Genomic DNA, 19,760 nt, shown 5'->3' with positions numbered 1-19,760 from the left:
CCTACATGTGTTTAGAGGCTCTCTCTGCTCTCAATAGGTCCACTGTTCTTCCCTCACAAGAAAGGATTAGTGTTCAGGATTTGTAAGTCTGAAACCGAAACAATAATTTGCTAAGTTTAAAGGTGCTCATAAGAATACACATCTTTTTCTTCAAGGTAATTGGGTAGTTTATCTAAGTTTGAAAAAAGTTTATCAATGTAATTTCTAGGAAATTACCTGTAATCACCAAATTTTCTCTCATTTTTACAGCTTTTATTTTTTATATATTTTGCAGTTTTTAGAAACACAGATGTCCTTCAATCAATCCATCAATTAATTAATCATTCAGAATTAATTTGGCACTAAAAACAAAATGTAAAACAGTTAAACCAATAGCCCCCAAACAAACACAGCCAAAGTAATGATTTTATAATTAACTGAGGAACTGAGGAAACGCTATTGTGAGTGAGGAAACACCGGAGGATGCATGACAACTAAAACAAGAAACATTTGGTGAAAAAATTTAATTCAATAAATCAATTAATAAAAACTCCAAACTGTAGATAATAAGCAAATGAAAGGTTAAGAGCACATGATAAAATGTAACAAAACTAAAGCATTAAAAGGAAAACAATCCAGAAAATAAAAGATAAATGCATACATTTGATAAGTTAATTTGATTATAAGTAAATGCAATAAAATGATATATCAACAATTAAAACAATAAATAAATTAAATAAATGAAGTGTTTGGGAGATATTGGCTGTAGAGATGTCTGCTTTTTCTCCAATATAATTGAATAAATGGCACTAGTCCTGTGGTGCTCAAAATCATGACCTGGTTACTCAATAAAATCCACACTTTCATGTGAGATGTTTCATGTAGAACAACTGTCCGGTGCTGATAAAAAAAAAAAGAGAGAGAGAGAGAGAGGGGTAAAATTCGGACAGAGGTTCAGACAGAATTCCAGATGAAGCGCAAAGCTTCAAGAACACTGAATTCATACTTTATCCAAAACAAATCTAGGTGAAATACTGCCGCATTTTGGCTGTGCTTTTAGAGTTTAAGTCATTTTCAGGAAAATGTTAATCCCTACCCTTCACTTCATCACACCTTAACATTATATAGACCGATATTTTTGACTCCCCAAATGTTCAACTCAAGTCGGCGCTTATGACTATAGGAACAAAGAATTGGGGTGGGTACCACTGTTGTTGCGCATTTACCACTAGCAGAAGTAGTAACCGAATCCTGGTCTGTCTAAAAAGGGTGAGCCCGCAGGACTGGATAGGGGTGTGACACGTTATGTGTACGACCTGCCACCAGAAATTTAAAAAGCAGATAGCAGCAATTAGCAGCTAAGACAACCAAAAATGTCTGCAAACTGGAAAGACGGCAATGTTTGGGATGTCCGTTGAAGCAGAGGACCAGAGCAGAGCATTATTCAGCCCTTCCTTATTACCAGGCATGACAAAGCTGACAGCTATACATATTACATTTAATTCTAATGGCTAACATGTCGATGAAAATCGTCCTACTTGAAAATGAGGTCAACACTACCAGCTTCATTTATTCAGTCAAAGTCATCAAGGGTGTGGGCAACTCAGTTACATTTTTGTAGTCAGGACATAACTGCAGGGCGCAGCCAGAAAAGGGCTGCTGCCAATTACTCTACAGAAAAACTAAGTTGAGAATCTACAGATGGAAATCCGTGCCAACTGAAACAGAGTCATGGCACACCTGCTTGAAACAACTGCCAACATTTTGTCAGTTGGGCTTTATCAGCATTCATCACACGAGATGAAAATATGAAGGCGTTTGTTTTTGTGAACTGCATTTTGCAGTGGCAGTCAGTCACATTTCTGCTGATAATCAGGATGGACAAAACAAACAGCTGTGAATTCGGCTTTTGCATATTTCATGGTCTGCAATATGCTAGAAAGGGGAGAGTGAGGGGATGTGTTTGCAGTTTCTGCAAGCTCACAGCAAGATGCCACTAAATCCTACACACTGGTCCTTTAATGGGAGCCCAATCATTCATCTCAATGACAGGGGTGCTTTTATGACCTTTTCTATTTTTGATGGTCTGGATTATTATGTGTTTTGACTATTACAAGGTGTGGCATTGTTTACCAGATGCAGTGGTGGATAACAAATCAGTCTGCCATTAATGTGCACGCAAGTCAGTCAGGTTCCCTATGACAAAACTCTGTTCCTTGAAGGAAATGGCAATAAAATGAGGCCATAAAGACAGCTTGTGTAAATTGTGTTGTTGTAGTGGACTGATTTAGACCTACTGAGTGCAAGCAGTGATGAGCCTTACTTAATAATAATTACTATATGGTAAACTGATAAATCTTCCAACTGGTTGACAGGAACTAACAATAACTGACACAATTCAAAGAAGCATTTCACCTTCAGACAGTATCAGTGCAATTATTTATTTTAGTTTTAGTGGTTACAACAATTCCCTACTGCTAAAAACACTAGAACACACCACAGTGATGATCATTTCTGTTTGGCTCCTGACTCATCAACGACTATAGTTAGTGGTTTAGTATCGTGCACAAAAGTCTTAAATCAAATGAGATGTAGCAGATTTATTACAGTGTACATGTTCTGATAAAACAAACAAGGACATGATTAGATCAAAGCAAGTCTTTGCTACAAATCTAAAGAGGTGATGTTTGTGTTTGGTACTCTTACACTTTTTTTAATTACAGTTTAATAGGTGATTTAAAGCATAATTTAAGATCACTCACCAGTCCAAAATACTAACTTTCCCCACCTTGGGTAGAATACCTAATAACACCCTGAACTTTAATAACCAGATTTCTTCCCTGATCAGCCTTTATTTACAGTGAGACTATAGTTGCATACTAAAATTGTATGTGAATAAAGATAATGATAATCTGAAAAGTGCAAGACAAATAATTAGTGCAATATAATTTATTCTTCACAGTAGTTCAGTAGTAGTAGTAGTAATCTCTCAAATACAAGTTACATAAAATAAGCACAGAGACAAGCCAGCAGCAGAAACACTATGTTGGGACCAGGGGCGCTGGATGCTGACTTTGTGGCGTAGATCTTCCTGCTGTGAAGAGGCTGTGTAGGCCGATACACGTTGTGATATCCAACCTGCATCTGGAACTTCGTCACCTGGTGGTATGAAAGAAAATATCATTGAGGAAAGACTGAAATTAAATCCATTTTTACAACAAGGGTTATTCCAATACTGGTATTAGAAATGACGCTGATACGACCTAAAATGCTGGATCAGGTGTCTATTTATCAGCCCTAAAACAGGACACTGCAGGGAAGTAGAAAAGTATGCTTAGTTTTTGTTTTTTAAACCTTTTTTAAAGTTCAAATCCCCCAGTCAGCTAGAACTCTGGGGAGCTTGCATGTTCTCCTCGTGTCCATGTGGGTTCTCTTTGGATATTCCGGCTTCCTCCCACAGTCCAAAGACATGTAGCATAATGGGTTCATTGGTGACTCTAAATTGTCCATAGGTGTGCATGTGCGAGCGAGTGGTTGTCTCTATGTGTCAGCCCTGCGATGAACTTGTGACATGTCCAGGGTCTCGCCCAATGTCAGCTGGGAGAGGCTCCAGCCCCCCGCGACCCATCAAGGATAAGCGTTACGGACAATGAATGAATGAACATCCAACTGTTCCCGATTATTGTTGTTCAAAATGGTTTATTTTGGTCAACCATAAACTAATTTCTCATCAGCTGACTTAAGAGAGCTGTTTTAATTGTTTGACAGATCTTCATTTTGATCCAGAAAGTTGTAGGAAAATATTAGACCTAAAATCCTAAAAGTCTTAGAGATTTAAAATATAAAAATCAGTTGATCACCTACTTTGGCTTTCATCGATGAACCACTAAAGATCCCATGAAACAGCTGGTAAAGTGCTTTTTGTATACCATAAAGCTAAAATGATCGAGGAATGTAACACTAGAACGGGAGAATGGCCTTACTCGCTGACTCTTCCTGGACTGGGACAGGCAGTAATCTATGGTATCGAGGTGGTTTTCCTGCTGGGTTTGGCTTCGAACATCCTGGGGCCAAATAATAATAATAAATAATAACAGCAATTAGTGGTTAGCTCAATTACTTTCACAGTATGTCACTTAAACCTGCCTGCCCATCAGGAAACAGAGACCAGAAAATATTTTCTCCATGAAATATGATCCCATTTCACTCAAATCAGTGAATAAATTTATAAAGTTGTGCTTTTGTACAGTAAAGTCCCTTCCCCAGAAACACTCCTGTCCTCTCTGGAGAATGGATGTATTGTCCTTCCATCATCATCGTGGCATAAGCAAGAAAGCATTTCATTGGATGCAACATTTTTTAATCATTTTACAGAAGAAGACAAACTGAAATACTACTGAAAATGCCTGAGGATATTACCAAAACTACGTTGTTTGTAATTATTGGGCCAGATTCAGGTGTATTGGTGACATATAGCATAAAACATGTGATCAAAACATTGATTTTATCTTGATGAGAACTGTAACGTGTCTTCAGCTATGTATGGGCTTGGCAAACAAGTGAGGTAGTTTCTATGTTAGGTCCTAAAGTCAGCTTGAATTGAACACAACATTACCTCTAACATGGCCATGCATCTGTGTTAGTGATCAAACTGTGATGTAGGCAGATGCACTATATAGCGTATTTGGGTAAAGCTGTATTCAAGTCAACAAAAGCATATATGGTTATGTGCATATAGAAGACATTATTTTGTCAGTTTCTGGGACCCTTTTTGTATATCTTCTGTTGAAGTCAATCGCAATGCACAGATTTTAGAATTTAAGATTCAGTGAAATAGTCCCATCATGTTGTGTCATTGCGTGCGTTTGGTTTACGTCGTCCTTCTTGCAAATGAGGTCAACACAGCTTTATTTAGCCAATCAAAATCATCAAGGTTGTAAGCAGCTGAATTTAATTTTTGCTTTCAGGATATAAATGCAGGGTGTGACCATAAAAGCCTGCTGTCAAGTAACCTTTAGAAAATATAACACATGAACGAGTCACTGCCAAATGAAACACCTTGATATATGACACACGTCAGTGGCTATGTATTAGAAGAATTCATTCCACGATGAGAAAATATGAGGGCACCTGTTTGTTGACTCCATTTTTCAGTGGTTGTCAGTCACATGTTTACACTGATAAGTATCATGCAGACAGCAGACAGTTTCCTGGTAACTATCATTTCAAATCAAAGCAGGTGAAACTACGTAGAGAAATCACCTTAAACTCACCTAAAGTACCAGGATACTGATGAGGTTTGTTTTTCAGCTTTGAACTCCAGCCCACTGACTAAACAATGACTGGTAAGGTCATGACTCCGAGTTATCTCACCCACACTGGGTGAACAGTGCCAGCACTTTCTATACATGAAATCCCATGTAAACAAACCACAAAGACTACCCAGGTCAAATGTTGTCAACTCCTGACCTTAATCAAACTTAACTTGTTTTTGATTTTTTTTTTTTCATATGATGAATAAAGATATTTTAATTGTTTAAAAGAGAGTGCCTTGCAGTTTGTTTGTTTTTTGTGATTTTTGAGTACTCATGTATCCCTATCCAGAGAGCCCCTCTTGAGACCTGCCCAAACTTTTTTTGATTTGCAAACATGTTGCATATTCATTCATTCATTCATTCTGCCTCCGGCCCATCGAAGGAAGCATACTGTTCTCCGGTTGTCCGGCCGTACGTGAGTCTGTGCGTCCGTCCATCCTTCCATCCGTCCGTCACAGATTTTTGTTTGCGCAATAACTATTGAACCAGTGGATGGATTTGCACCAAATCTTGTGTGCTAACACATTATAACGGGTACATGAACTGATTAAATTTTGGAGGCCAACGCTTTCGAGATGGCCGCAAAATGGCCGCCTGACAGACCTGCCTCTAAAAACACACTTATGCCAATAACTTGGTCAATTTTAAAGCTTTTTTATATTTGACTTTGATATATTTTTGAATAACTATGTTGGATACTATTAGGTAATAAAGGTAATAGCTCTTTCCTTGCAATCTTTTCTCATTAACTGTATACTGTATCAATAAAGCCATAATTCTCAAACTCCTGGGACACTTGCAAATAGGATTTATAATGGATCAATGGTTTCAATCAGGTGTAGGGAACACAAAAAGTCACAGTTGTATCAAACTGTTGCAGGCGGAGGCATCAGAATCGACGCTTTAGTTCGCAATAAGATACGTGCAACCTTTCGGTTAGACTTTCAAAGTGATATTGCTGACAAATATATATAATAATTAATTATATAATAATAATAATAATAATAATAATAATAATAATAATAATAATAATGTTTTGGTTTTTACAAGGGACACAAACTGGTGAGTGTGTTTTTTTTGACCCACTCCCCCCTTCTCCAGATGCAGACTATCTCACTCTATATTCTATGTGAAAATCCTTGTGTCTCACATGACATGGGCTGCAAATCATATGGCTGCTAAAGGGTACGTTGTGCAACTTTGTGAGTCCAAGAGGGATGTGACAAAATGTTGATATATGATGACTTGGGAATTAGAACAGGCTTGTATTTTACCCATCCATCCACCCACCACCCCTGCTGGCACTGCACCTTCATACACGCATATTCTAATAAAACTACAGCTGAGATTTAGCAATTTAGTCTCAGTCACTGTTCCATTTCAAATCCTTATCAATCATGTGCAACCACACATGCATAACAGAGATGTTAGTCTGAGTTCATTGTTAGCATTTTTAACGGTGGAACAAACAGTTCGCTTGATGACCTCCCCACAGGATAAGGGACTGCCATCACAGATACTTCTGTTGATTAAATCTCATTATATGCTACCTGATGCCAGTTGTTAATGGTGTTCATAACTCTTTACTGGTAATTATAGGCTACATATACAGTAAATCTCAATGGAAACTTTAATTTGAACCTAATTTAGTGTTGCAAGTAGTGTTAATTTTTGTTCTATGCCAGAGTCAGTGGCACGCAACCTGTTTAATATAGTATCTTCAGCACCAAGATGAAGAATAGCACGTACCACATCTTTGTCGATCTTAATGGATTCTTTGAAGACCGTCCAAACCACTGCTTCATTACATGAAGGGGTTGTTAAGGAGCCATTGTAGCGGTAGTACTGAGTTTTATCCACCGTGCCAAGCAAATCATCAATGGAGATCTCTTCTTTGACTTCAGCTTCTGAGCCTACATGGATGCAAAAATGCACAAGTAGTAGTGACGCACTCGTGTGTCCACATTCAGTGATTTTAGTGTTATATATGTAACAAAGCAAGTGTGCACCCACTGATGTTTTGAATAGATGACAGGTAGTTGGACAGTTTTTTCCAGGCATCCATGTCAGATGAGGGCTCTGACGGGGGTTTTGACTACAGAGACAAACACAGTGAATGAGTGAGGAATATTTGACCACAGAGGAACACAATCTACTGGTTTAAGACAGCAACTCCACTTACCTCATGATGATCTGAACCGCTGCTGCTTTTGGTCGTATCCTTAGGCTGGAAAATAGACATCACAAACAAGTGAGTCTGTTGTCTAAATCAGTGGTTCAAACTTTTTGAGTTGGAACCCCCCAGAATAAACACATTGGTGATCCTAACCACCCAACTGCGTCTGACCAAAATACTCAAAGACCATTACATCGACTCTCACAAAGATGACATAAAATCTGTTCAAAGGCCAATTACATCACTGGTGCATGTGATGTAATGTAAGAAGCACTTCCCAGTCAAAAATACAGCTTCATTTCCTTCACCATGTCTTGTGCCGAACTGAGTAGTTTGTTTGCCATTGTGTGTTCCAAAATGCAAAACTTCTTACTTTTTGAGGAGAACAAGGAGACTTTTGTTTTAAAGAATTTGAGTGCAATTATTGATTACGTTTATTTTGCATCAATGCATTCCCAAGTTCACGATTTCAACCCAAATAGATGGCACAATAACACAGAAAAGATGATCCCTTGGTGTAGCTGAAACAAGACGAAACAGACAAGAGAGACACCACCACAGACAGAAGGTGAGATTCAATTAGCTTTGCGGAGGAACAGTAGAAATTTCCTCAAAGGGCGACTGACTTCCTTACTCATGTTTATATTTTAAAAACATCTCAGAGACGGTACCCTATCACTTTTACTTGAATAAAGAAGTTGGATCAGCACTTCTTTTAAGCTTTTTTTTTTTTTTTTACACAAGTATCTGCACTTCTACCTGAGTGAGAAATGTGGTACTTTTGCCTCGCCTGGTTGTAATTTCTGTAGTTTATATAGTCACAAATATGGTTTGGTTTGCATTTGGACTTGTATGATTAGAGCCCCTTTAATAAAAGGTTTTATGCAGGATACAGGCAGTGAGTTTGTATCCAACATGTATGACAAAGCATTGGGAATCCCACTAACAACTTGTACATCAGAAATGAATCATGCTGTAGATCAGACAAGAGATAGAATGGCATGTATACGTAACTCTGGTGCAGGTACACGTATGGAGTGCTCAACGATGACTGACAGCTGTTGGAGATTGCGGCATTCTTGTCTAACATTAGATGAACTGCTGGTATGTTGCAGTTATGTGGGTCACTTGTCACGTAATGTAACTCGTGGCTATCAGCCTGAACTAGTTTGGCACCTTTTTCACCTCTTGTCAGGTTGTATAACTGCGCTACTTGAGTAGAGTATGGATTCTGCTGTGGCTCATATTTGAAGTGTCTCATGTCGTAGGTGTATTGTGTTAAAGAGGAACATTTACATTTTCATCATGACCTGACTTTTCATCAAACAGACTAGTTTCTCAAACTGGAAGCACAAGTGTACTCCTCAGCTGCTTAGTCATTATTATAGCCTGTGGAAAACCAAAAAGAGGCTAACAGTTTATTTTATTAGTTTTTAAAAAAAATCTCAATTTCATTTTAAATGTTTTGTTTTCAATTCAGCTTAGTTTCAGTTAATTTCCAGAGTGGCTTTACTCTTTCAGTTTAGTTTTTAGTGTTTAAATGTGTAATATAATAATGTATTTGTAAGAGACAACATTCAAGAAGTTAAGAATAAGCATTACAATACAAAAACTAAAAAAAAGGGATGTTTAAATGTTTGTGAGTCAATTGCCCTTACAGTCTCAAACATGCACCAATGCTGGTTTTGGTTAACATGTCCTACTACACATCTACATATTAACTGTATAAAGTATTTAGTAATCTTCATTGTAAGCTTTTTAATTCTATATTAGGATACAAATAAAAAAAAATAATTTAATACCAACAGGAAAAGCACAGATATAACACTGCAATTTTGAACTGCCACTGCCAATCCAGCTAAAAAGAAAAAAAAAAAATCCATAAATGTCTCAGGATCAATTTCACCAAAATCCACAATTAGCCTCAATTTTGTTTGTCCAGATACCTTTCCACCATTTCTATGGTGCTATGGTGTCTTTTTTTTTTTTAGTACGAATGGGTATAGTTTATTTTGTTACCTTTTCAGCGCAAAAACACTACGCACTCAAAACCTACCAATTATTAGTGTGGTGTAGACTAGTCTAACGCACTACACGCTACCTCAATGAGGAATCCCAGCACTGCCAGGCCATCCGACGCCTTTACCGCATCATCCAGTTCTAAATCCTTCTTCTTGTTGACTATGTGCATCTGGACACAAAGACACAATTAATGAAATGAAATATACACTGGCAAAAGCAAAATCTATAGGAAAACAGTGACTTCACAGCAACAAGACAGTAGTTCAATGCTTATAACTACCTCCATTGGGTATCTTCTGGAATCCACAATGTGCTCCGAGCCATCAAGTTTGTCGGAGCCCCAGTGGAAATGGAACTGAAGGGTGGAGTAGACGTGCTCCAAACCTCCTCCTGAGACCTCCAGCAGACCCTCCTTCACTTTACACTTCACTGGCAGTTTAGCAAGAACATACAGAGCAGTGTAAACAGACTTAAATGTGTTAAATATGAAGCGGCAGTGTATCCATCACCATAACCACAAAATGTCAGAAATTCAGTTCATCTAAATAAAAATCTCCCCCTGCATCTTTTTAACTGGCTAAATAAGTTCTCGCTGTAACTTTGTGTGTAAAAATGGAAACACAGGCTTGTTTCTGATTTCACGGAGAGGCCACCCTCCTGGCAGCCATGTCAACTATATAGAAAAGCCGATCTCCTTATATTACATAGGTCATATAGAGGCATCAGTAATAAATTGAGAACATTTCATAGCCAGTTTAAAAACTAAAAAAGTAAGTACAGTTATTTTACAGTCAATACATACCCACAAAAATAAATAAATAAATAATAAAACAGCCCATAATCTGAAACAAAGCATTCAAACCTGTGTGGCCTGTGTTGACGATGTGCGTGATGGCGTGTTTGTCGTCAAACTTTGTAAAAGTGAAGTCATTAAGACGCTCGTCAGTCACAATGCTTTTTGTGACAATGTTGATGGGCGACTGTCGTTCACCACCACAGTGGGAATTAGGCAGAAATTGCCACTGAAGCGGATTGTAGTCTGAGGATCGAGAGGAGAAGACAAGTCCAAACCCCATTCTAACAGCATTATGCAGAAACTGTCACCTGATATGTACGAGATACATACGACAATGATGTTTATCATAGCACCATGCAGGACCTAAAAAAGAAAACAGGCCTGTCAGGTTTAATGTGTCACAGTCATTGATATTATGAATCTTATGTGTGATTTTCCAACGCACTGGGAGGTAAAGGAGTTGCAGGAGACGCATACACTTGACGTTCATGAAGCTCTTGTGTGGGCCGGAAAACATTGGTCAGGTCCGTCTTTTTGGCAAACTGATAAACCTAAGAACAGAGCAGAACACATGAGTCATAGCATCTTTTTAACAGCAGAGACAGATTGTGAGTGGCCCCTGGGTGTCGACGTCCCTAAACTTAACCTATAGTGGTTAAGTGACCACAAACTTGTTTTTTTTCTTTTTCTTTCTTTGTTTTTCTTTTTTTCTTATGGTCGTAGCTGATGACCCCCTGAGGGCAATGCCACTGAAATGTCACCAAAACATTTGCTTCTTTTTATGGCAGCATTAGACCTCAGGTGGTCACAACCTTTTGAAGTCACTTCTGTCCAGATGAACCAGTATTTTGAGAATATCTAGTTACAACCCTGTGTTCAGGGTGGGAAGGTTACTTTAAAAATGTCTTCCAATATAGTTACTAATTAAATGTAGTCAATACCCTAAGCCAATTATCACAATATTAAAGTAATGTAACTTGATTACTTTGTTACTTTTGGATCCCCTCAGTATGAAATATGGTGAAATTGTATAGCCTAATATAGTTTTTTTAAGGCTGCAACTAACAATCTTTTTCGTCATTGATTAATCGAGAAAATGAACGACTGATTAATTGGTTAGTTGTTTGGTTCATAAAATGCCAGAAAATGGTGAAAAATGTTGATCAAAGCCTCAAATTTCTTGTTTTGGCCACAACTCAGTCTACTGTCAGAGAGTAAAGAAACCAGAAAATATTCACATTGATTGATTGATTGATTGATTGAAAAAAAATGGCCAAATTTCCACTCAGTGAAGCATTTTTTTGTGCATGGTAATATATTATTCTTTATTTTAAAATTGTAATCCAACTAATAAGCCCTATTTTTACTAAATGTATCTAATCTGATTATGTCTTTTTTATTTGTAACTGTAATGGAGTAATATTACTTTTTTGTATCCAGATTTGTAATCCTATTCGGTGTAATTTATTACTCTCCAAGCCTGCCTGTGTTGTGCAATGATAAATGATTCTCCTCTTATAAAAGAAGAATGTTACTACCCTCCAATCGGAGATGGGCAGCCGGCCTTATCGAGCCCCACACAGGAAAGGGTCTCAGCATGCACTCAAATAAAATTTTGACTGTTAGGCATGTTCAGTGTGTCGGCAGGATGCTTGAGGTTGAGGTCAGAGAGTCATGCGCCTGCCGAGCGACCTGTCACAGCCAAGAACATGCCGGATGTGAAGGTGCTGATGGTGTCAGGTAGATAAGGTCGAGAGAAAGATTATTATCAAACATGATGATCAAATTGCATACCTGGAACTACCAGTATGTACTGGACCTTGTTTACGTACTCTGATGACACTTGGCTGTTTGCATCAGATGCTGCTTGTGAAACAATTTTTACGTTTCAAATTTCCATTTGCCACAGGTCATCACCTTTTTTGTGTTTTTTTTTGGTTCAGCTGTACAGTATGACTACAATGAATAAATTCCATTTTTCTCCTGATGTTAATGGACTCATAGAAAATATAAAGCTTTTGCTGTCTGTCCAAACTGGGGGGCGTGTCAACCGACATCTACTGGTAAAACATCGACTATGGACAGGTACTGCAACAGCCTCACTCCAAAGAATCCAAACCATCCTTTACCCTGGCTATACCTGTGGTGTTGGCAGGGTAAGCGCATCGCTGTCATGTGTGATTGCCTCAGGGTAAAAACATGCATCAGTCTGTCAACAATGAATGTGGAAGCTGTTGGCAGTCGATGTCAATACCATTAAAGTTTTTTGCCCACTTCCTCTGCCGTTCACATTTAAGAACAAAAACAGGTCAGTGTAGAAGCTGCAACTTTCATGAGCTACAACTTTCCCGATACTGGCCTGGGACAGTGTTTTTCTTTGCTGCACTTCTTTTTAAATGCTGCATTTTTCTTGATTTTATATGCTCTACTTCATTATAATTATTACCATCATCATCGTGATTATCAGGGTTACGATACATTCTATTCTCATTATTTTTATTAGTGAGTTTTTCTGTGAAGCACTTGGTGCAGGGAATTTATTTGTAATTCCTTGTCCTAAGGCCAGAGATATACTTGCGTTCACATATACACCCCTACGCATCATGGCTGCCTCGCGTATCCTGCGACTATTTGGAGCAATGGTTGTGCACACCCTCAGAAATTTGGTGATACCACACAGGATTCAACAGCCTTTGCTACTAATGTACAGTATTTTATAGGGCACTGTATTTGGTGTTAAATGTGAAGTAATTGATTTTTTTTTGGTCACTCAGGGGCAGCAGTTAAGGAGCAACATCATCACTAATTTGGAGTCTTGTTTGTGTCCACCTGATGAAGCGAAGTCAGATTTTCTCATTTTAAGCTCTGTTTTTGGTCTCCACCAACTCCTGAAGAAGATATATGGCTGTTTAGCTGCTGAATGCTCCACCATGTTCACCAGCTACTTGCCAACTGTGTCTGCAGTTTTGTCTGTTGCGTTTCCATTTCAGCACCTCACACACAATGAGCACTGCTCATTTTCAGCCACAATGAGAATATGGGAGTGGTGAAAGTGAAGGAAATCAGTCAGTATGGTTATGAACCTGCCAGTTCAACAAAGAGGGGAAACTCTTAAAGCTGTGTAAAGCCAAGTCGAGACAGTGTATACGTGCACGTGAATGGAGCTCCAAGCTAAGGACCTACAGTGACGATTCAGGCTAAAAACATGGTGGCATACTGGGGCTTTAGGACACTTGGATTACGCCAGACAAGCAGTATGGGGGCATTTTATGTTTTGGGTTTTTTTGTTGGTTTTTCCATTTGAAAACTGGTCACCATTCACTTCCACTGTTTGGGAGATTTGCAACATTGTTTTCCTGTGAATATCCAGCAGTGTTTTGTGGACTAACAAAATATACCCCAACCTTAAGTTGGTGATTGCATTGTGCAGGTTAAAATCGGCTTGGGTGGATGGACAGAATTTGGGCTTGTTTACCATGAATTGGATAGTTTTTAAATACATTAAGTATTACAGTATATCAAAAATATAATCAGAAATCTTATTCCTTCATTATGCAAACACATCCACTGACTCAGCACAACTTTGATATGACATAATTCTCATTTTTTCCTGCTAAGAGGTGATCTATGGCTATCATATCTGTATATTCACTGTAACAGAAACCTCGTGTAACAATCTCATTTGTTTGGCTTTGTGATAGCATGGGAGTGTGTGAACTTCTCTCTCTCCTTCATGTGTGTAGGAGGTATGTACTTTGATTGTCAGACTGTCAAGTTAAAACTTATCTTATTTGAGCTGTCCCTTTATTTTTAAGGCAGACAGCAGTAATGGAAAAAAATGTAATAGTACTTTTGTAGCTTCCTATTTGTGTTCTAGCCCACTTGTTAACACTTTTTATTGAAAAACTGGTATGAACCACAATAATATTGCCATTATTCATCAATTCATTTGTAGTCTTTATACTCAATAATATTTGGGTGCTGTTTATCATTTCAGGTGGATTTTGAGCAATTCCTGGGCTAGAAAATAATAATAATAAACCAATCTGGAAACACTGATTTAATTCTATACTTGGATGTCAAATCTATTTTATTCTTACTGCTAATCTTGGCCTTTTCTCCTCTTGTCCTGAAAAAGGAAGGTTTTCAGGCTGCCCAACTCACCAGATTTTTGTTGATGTTGATTGGCTCTTGGAAGACTGTCCACACGACTGCTTCGTTGCAGCTTGGCGTGGTGAGGGAACCCATGTATCGATAGAACTTTGTGCGGTCTACATTTCCGATCAGGTCATCGATAGAAATGTTATGAGTTATGTTAACCTTAGTGTCTGTGAAGAGATGTAAGAAACAAAAAAGACTAAATAAGTTTAAGTCATGTGAATATAAAGACAGAAATAAAGACAGAAATAGCGTCCTAAGTTTGATATCCTGAACATTAACATAAAAGGTGTAACATCAGATGAGAATTTGGCAACATCACCATCACTGTCTGTCTTTTACTTCAATCTACCCTCACCACTTTCCTTCACAACTCCACAAACAAGTATAGCTTGAACCTCAAAACCACACACACACACACACAGTCACACACCAAGAACCTGTCTGAGCGCATGAGTGACATATCACAAAAGCTTAATCATAAAAGGTTCCAGCACAAAACTTATAATAAGCACAAAACTTATAATAAGCTGGCACTGAGCAATTGCAAAATGATGTACAGATGTCACGCAAACTCTTATAGGACTGTCCGATCTTTGCCTCTGGGAAAAGGTTTGGTAGCGTGTGGCTCTCTCATTAACATGCTTCAAAGGTTTGATCATCACTTGATCATCAGAACTGTGCCAAGGCATGTACACACAATGCGTCCTGCCCTACTGTAGATCTCTATTCTCCATTTGCACAATGTGGTTTGATGTCTGATTACATATTATTGTTATACATTTTGTGGTAATTCCAGTGACTGAACTACTGGTTTTGTCAGCAGGGGCCTCCAAAATCAACAAACTATGTTCCTTGTTGTATTATTAATCAACCTGATGTTGCAACAACACACACAAATTGAGAGAGCAACAGCTACAGAACTGTACCTGTGACGTTTGTCAGGTAAGATGTGAGATTGCTCCATGGTCCTGTCATATCCCCATCTTCTGTTGCCTTGGGTAGAAGATATTACAGTTACACTTTCAATATTATTATATTATATTGTTTGATTATTTGCAAATGAACACCCACATTTATTTGTACATCATACATGAACGTAAACATTTTAGTGACGCTTTCACTGCATAGCACCAACAAAGATTAATTCAAAGATTCTAACCATGGTTTTAGTGAAACAGTTTCTAAATTTAAAATTAAGCAGAGCTCTGGTGCACAATTTAAAAAAAATCTGTACATTGATTATGCTGAAATTAAAGAAAGATTTAGTAATATATATATATATATATATATATATATAGTATTGTCCTTCCGTACAATAAGATTTTTTTTAAAAAGACTGCCTGGCAGCAGGAGGCAGACTGTTTTAACAGATCAAGTAAAAGAAGAAATATCTCAGAAAACTCAGCTGGGTTTAGTCTGTCCCCCAGCATTGATCATTCTTAAAATGGCAGCCATTTTTAACAGTAAACTTTCTAAATTGTAAGCTTGAAAGTTTAAAAGTTTGGTGAGACATTTTAAATTTAAGCTATGGTTTTATCAGATTTAAAAATTAATCCTAAAAATTAATTAATCCTCGTTGGTGCAACCCAGCCATAATGCTTCTTAAAAGACTGGCAATTATAAAGCAATTATTTATAATAATAAATTGAAGGGTAGGACATACATTTATGAAAAACCCAAGAACAGCAATTCCTGCTGAATCCGCTATGGCCTGCGACACATTATAGCCTTTCTTCAGAGTGACTATGTGCATCTAAAAAAAGATAACATGAATTATTAAGACATGACGAGGCTGAATAAGGTGAAGAGGGGCGTGTTGTTTACAGTGAGTACCACTGAACAATACTGTACCTCCATTGGATATCTGTGCCCATCAACCTTGTGCTCTGAACCTGGATGGTGTTCTGTATCGCCCCAGTGAAAGTGAAACTGAATTGCAGAATACGTTCCATTAAGTCCACCTCCACTCACTTCAACTTCATTTTCCTCTAAATGGCACTTCGCTAGACATGGGGAGGGTAGAAAAGTGTGTTTATATAGTTCATACAAATATTCTAAACTTCTATCACAAATACAGAAACTGTCTGTTGTACAAATGGCAAGGACAAAATAAAGGAACTGGAAGTCTCCATTTGTGTACCTGTATGTCCATTGTTTATCATGGTCTTGATGACGTTCTTAGAGGTGAAGTTGACGAAAGTAAAGTTACCCAGGTTATGGTCAGTCTTGACATGGGTGGTGACTATATCAATAGGAGACTGCTTGTTTCCTCCACAGAAAGCACCAGGAATGGCTCCCCAGTGAGACGGGGTGTTTCCTGTGAAAGTAAGAGATGTTTTTAATACCACAAACTACTGTAGACTTAACATGGTTGTATCCATATTCTTCAGTGAGTCAGACATCTGTCCTCACTTACCGCAGCCAGTATAGCACCATTCACTTCCAGAGGCTGAAACTGAAATATAGACAACATGATGTTAGCACAGGAGCCAAGTGACACAAAAAAACAGCAACTGTTGCTTTATTAGCATCATGTGATGAAATACTGCCCTGCCTGAAGAATATTGTAACTGGGGCCTGATGACAGCGGTTAAAAATAATGGGTACATTTACTCAAGAGCTGTATTTATGTAGGTCTCTGTAGGTCAATGCACACAAATACGGCTTGTGGTGTTCAAAGCACAGAAATAAATAAATGAATAAATAAATAAAAAAAATAAATTGGAAAAATTCAAAACCAGCATCTCTGTCCAAAAATCACTACCTGGTTACCCAAGATAACAAAGACATTTTCATCAATTAAATGTCACTATTATAGCCTCTCATGTCCGTTTTCTAAAACATCAAGTGCCCAGAATGCATAAGCAACATGCAAAAACATCCCTATAGACAAGGAGTGGAAGTGGACACCTCTCACTGCAGACATTGTGCTCAATTTAATGATGAGTCATCTTCAAGAGCTTAAAAAAAAACTATTCTGCACATCGTGAATTTTTATATCATCTCTGACTGAATGTTGTTCCAGTGCACTCTGGTGGCACTTCAGCTATAGTTTCTTTGCGGGTTAATTTTTAACATTAAAAAATAAACATAAAGAGGTGCCTTCAATCTTCTTCCCTTGTGACTCCTTTAAAAAAAAAAAAAAAAAAAAAAAAGTTGGTTTCCTCCCCTTTAAACAGTTCTGACAAGATTTAGACAAGTTTCTAAAAAAAGAAAAGTAATAAATTCATGTCTACTCAATTATGTCATGATGCCTCAGTTTTTATCTTGTGACACTTTGAGAGGACCCAACCCTTGAGAGGACCCAACCCTGGGAACACTGAAGAAAATGGCTGAACTGCATCTATATCTAGTTAAAACTAGCAACACCTTGAGCTGCTACAGCAGGAAAATGTTTCTTTGCTTTGAGAAAAGAGGCTGTTCACATCAAATTATGGTTATGAAACAACAGAAAATAGAAATGGACTGAGCTCATCTATACAAATATTTCCATTTAGTAGAAATTAATGCATCTTTCTCACCATATTTTACCAACGCTCCCAAACTCAGGCACAGCAGAAGAGAGGAGAGATGCATCTTCAGGATGGAAAAAGAAAACTTGTCACTGTACAAGTCATTTCACTATGTAGTTTTCATGTCTAAAGTCAGTTTTGAGAAATACAGGTGTCAGTGATCTCTAGCTGGTATGCTTAATAATAAAGCCTTACTGTATGCCACCTTTAATAAGTCAAAGAATATCAATAAGAATTGCTGCAAAGGCCTCAGGTCTGGTCCCATTTCATACAAGCAGCATTCATGTGTTATAGATTACATCACCGACCTGAAATCCCATTAAAGTGCACCCAAAATACCAAGTAAAGTGAGGTTTTCCAGAGCATCAGAAAGGCAAACATCAAGAGATTTGTGATGTTGATTAGTTGTCATCTTCTATAATGTGGAAGTAGAGAATAAAAACTTGCTATCTGACAAGGCATTTGTTAAAATTTGTGAAATCATCTCACCTTACCGTCCAGGCCTGAGGTCCCTAAGGTTTAGGAAGAAAAAAGTTAAAAATGAGTTGTCACATTAAAATCATGTGTCCAAGTCCAAATAAGTCCATAAGTGAGGAAGGTGACAAAGTGTCCCAGGATGTTTCAACTCAGTGATATAGAGCAGGAGGGACATGCAATGGGAGGGGGGCCCATTGTGTATACTAAATCCGTATGGGGGGATGAGACATGTAACATGACTACAGGCCTCTTTTTTTTCCAGGACAAAGCAATCAAAATAGGGGTGTTCTGAGGAGGCAAATGATCTGGTAAAATGTAAGCAAGCTAAGTAAAACCTGCTCCACGACATAGCAGACAGGTTTCCATACACAATTCTGACTCAATATTAAGGTGAAATAGTTATCTGAATTTAAAGCTGCTGCAAGGAGTTGGGTTTTTTTTTGTTTTGTTTTTTTACTGGTCATGAAACGTCTCAGTTTATTACTGATGCCTCAATATGACTTACGCAAGTTAGGGAGATCATCCACCAGAGGCTTTCGGTTTCTGTAAAGTTACAGTGAGTCATATGTCAGCCAGTAAAAAAGAAACCAGAGGAGATTCTTACTGAGATAAATTTGATTTTTGTATCCTCCAAAAACAGAATATTAAAGTTCCTTGTAGGATTCTTTTTAAATATTGATAGCTTTTATCTCCATATTTTGCCATTTTTTTTAAGCATGTATATAAGCATTTAATAAAACACTAATATCATTATAAGCATATTAGGACATTTTAAGTATCTACTCGTGTACAACATTTGTCAGTTATAACTTCTACTACAGTATGAAAATCCATTTTTATATTATTATTGCTGTGTTTTACTATATTGTAATTCTTATGTGTTTATATGGCAGCCTGCATTTCTGGGCGCTCATTAGGAAGAATTTTAGTAGTTGACAAATACATTGATAAAAACCTGTATATGCTAACAATTAATTATAATTAAATTTGTGTATTTAGCAAGTCATGCTTATTATTTTTTATATGATATTTGTTTTGTATTATCCTTTTTGTGTTCATTCCATTTTGTGCCATTTAACCAAAAACAGTGTCAAAAAAACATGCAACCATATATCCACTTTTAAGAAGATGGTACTGTTTAATTCTGTTAAACTACAAAACAGTTGTGTTATTTAACAACTATTGAATGAAAATCCTCAGATTAGACCCTAAACGGACAAACCATACGCTCCATTGACTCCATTAATTCGGCCTAAACTGATCTAATTGAACTCTGAGTAAGGAACTGATATTTGACACTTCCTTTATCCTCTTCAGCACAA

At 37.6% G+C, this 19,760-nt stretch overlaps 1 protein-coding gene across 1 annotated transcript; it reads right to left on the bottom strand.

Moving 5' to 3' along the window:
• Nucleotides 1–2,913: 2,913 nt before the first annotated feature.
• On the bottom strand, nt 2,914–19,133 carry LOC146311938 (uncharacterized). Its single transcript, XM_084741583.1, has 17 exons — nt 18,451–19,133; nt 17,971–18,025; nt 16,866–16,904; nt 16,590–16,766; nt 16,301–16,452; nt 16,113–16,202; nt 15,376–15,442; nt 14,453–14,616; nt 10,734–10,839; nt 10,619–10,651; nt 10,355–10,531; nt 9,773–9,921; nt 9,572–9,661; nt 7,477–7,521; nt 7,308–7,389; nt 7,044–7,207; nt 2,914–3,138 (listed from the first exon to the last, which is right to left on the bottom strand). The coding sequence occupies exons 2-17, from the start codon at nt 18,023–18,025 to the stop codon at nt 2,980–2,982; spliced, it is 1,749 nt and encodes a 582-aa protein (XP_084597709.1). The 5' UTR covers nt 18,451–19,133; the 3' UTR covers nt 2,914–2,979.
• Nucleotides 19,134–19,760: the final 627 nt, after the last annotated feature.

This window comes from Lutjanus erythropterus, chromosome 17 (genome assembly GCF_056507025.1).
Source record: "Lutjanus erythropterus isolate fLutEry1 chromosome 17, fLutEry1.hap2, whole genome shotgun sequence".
NCBI lineage: Eukaryota > Metazoa > Chordata > Actinopteri > Lutjaniformes > Lutjanidae > Lutjanus > Lutjanus erythropterus.
Note: the sequence above shows the minus strand (reverse complement) of the source record. Positions and strands in the feature narration are given on the sequence as shown.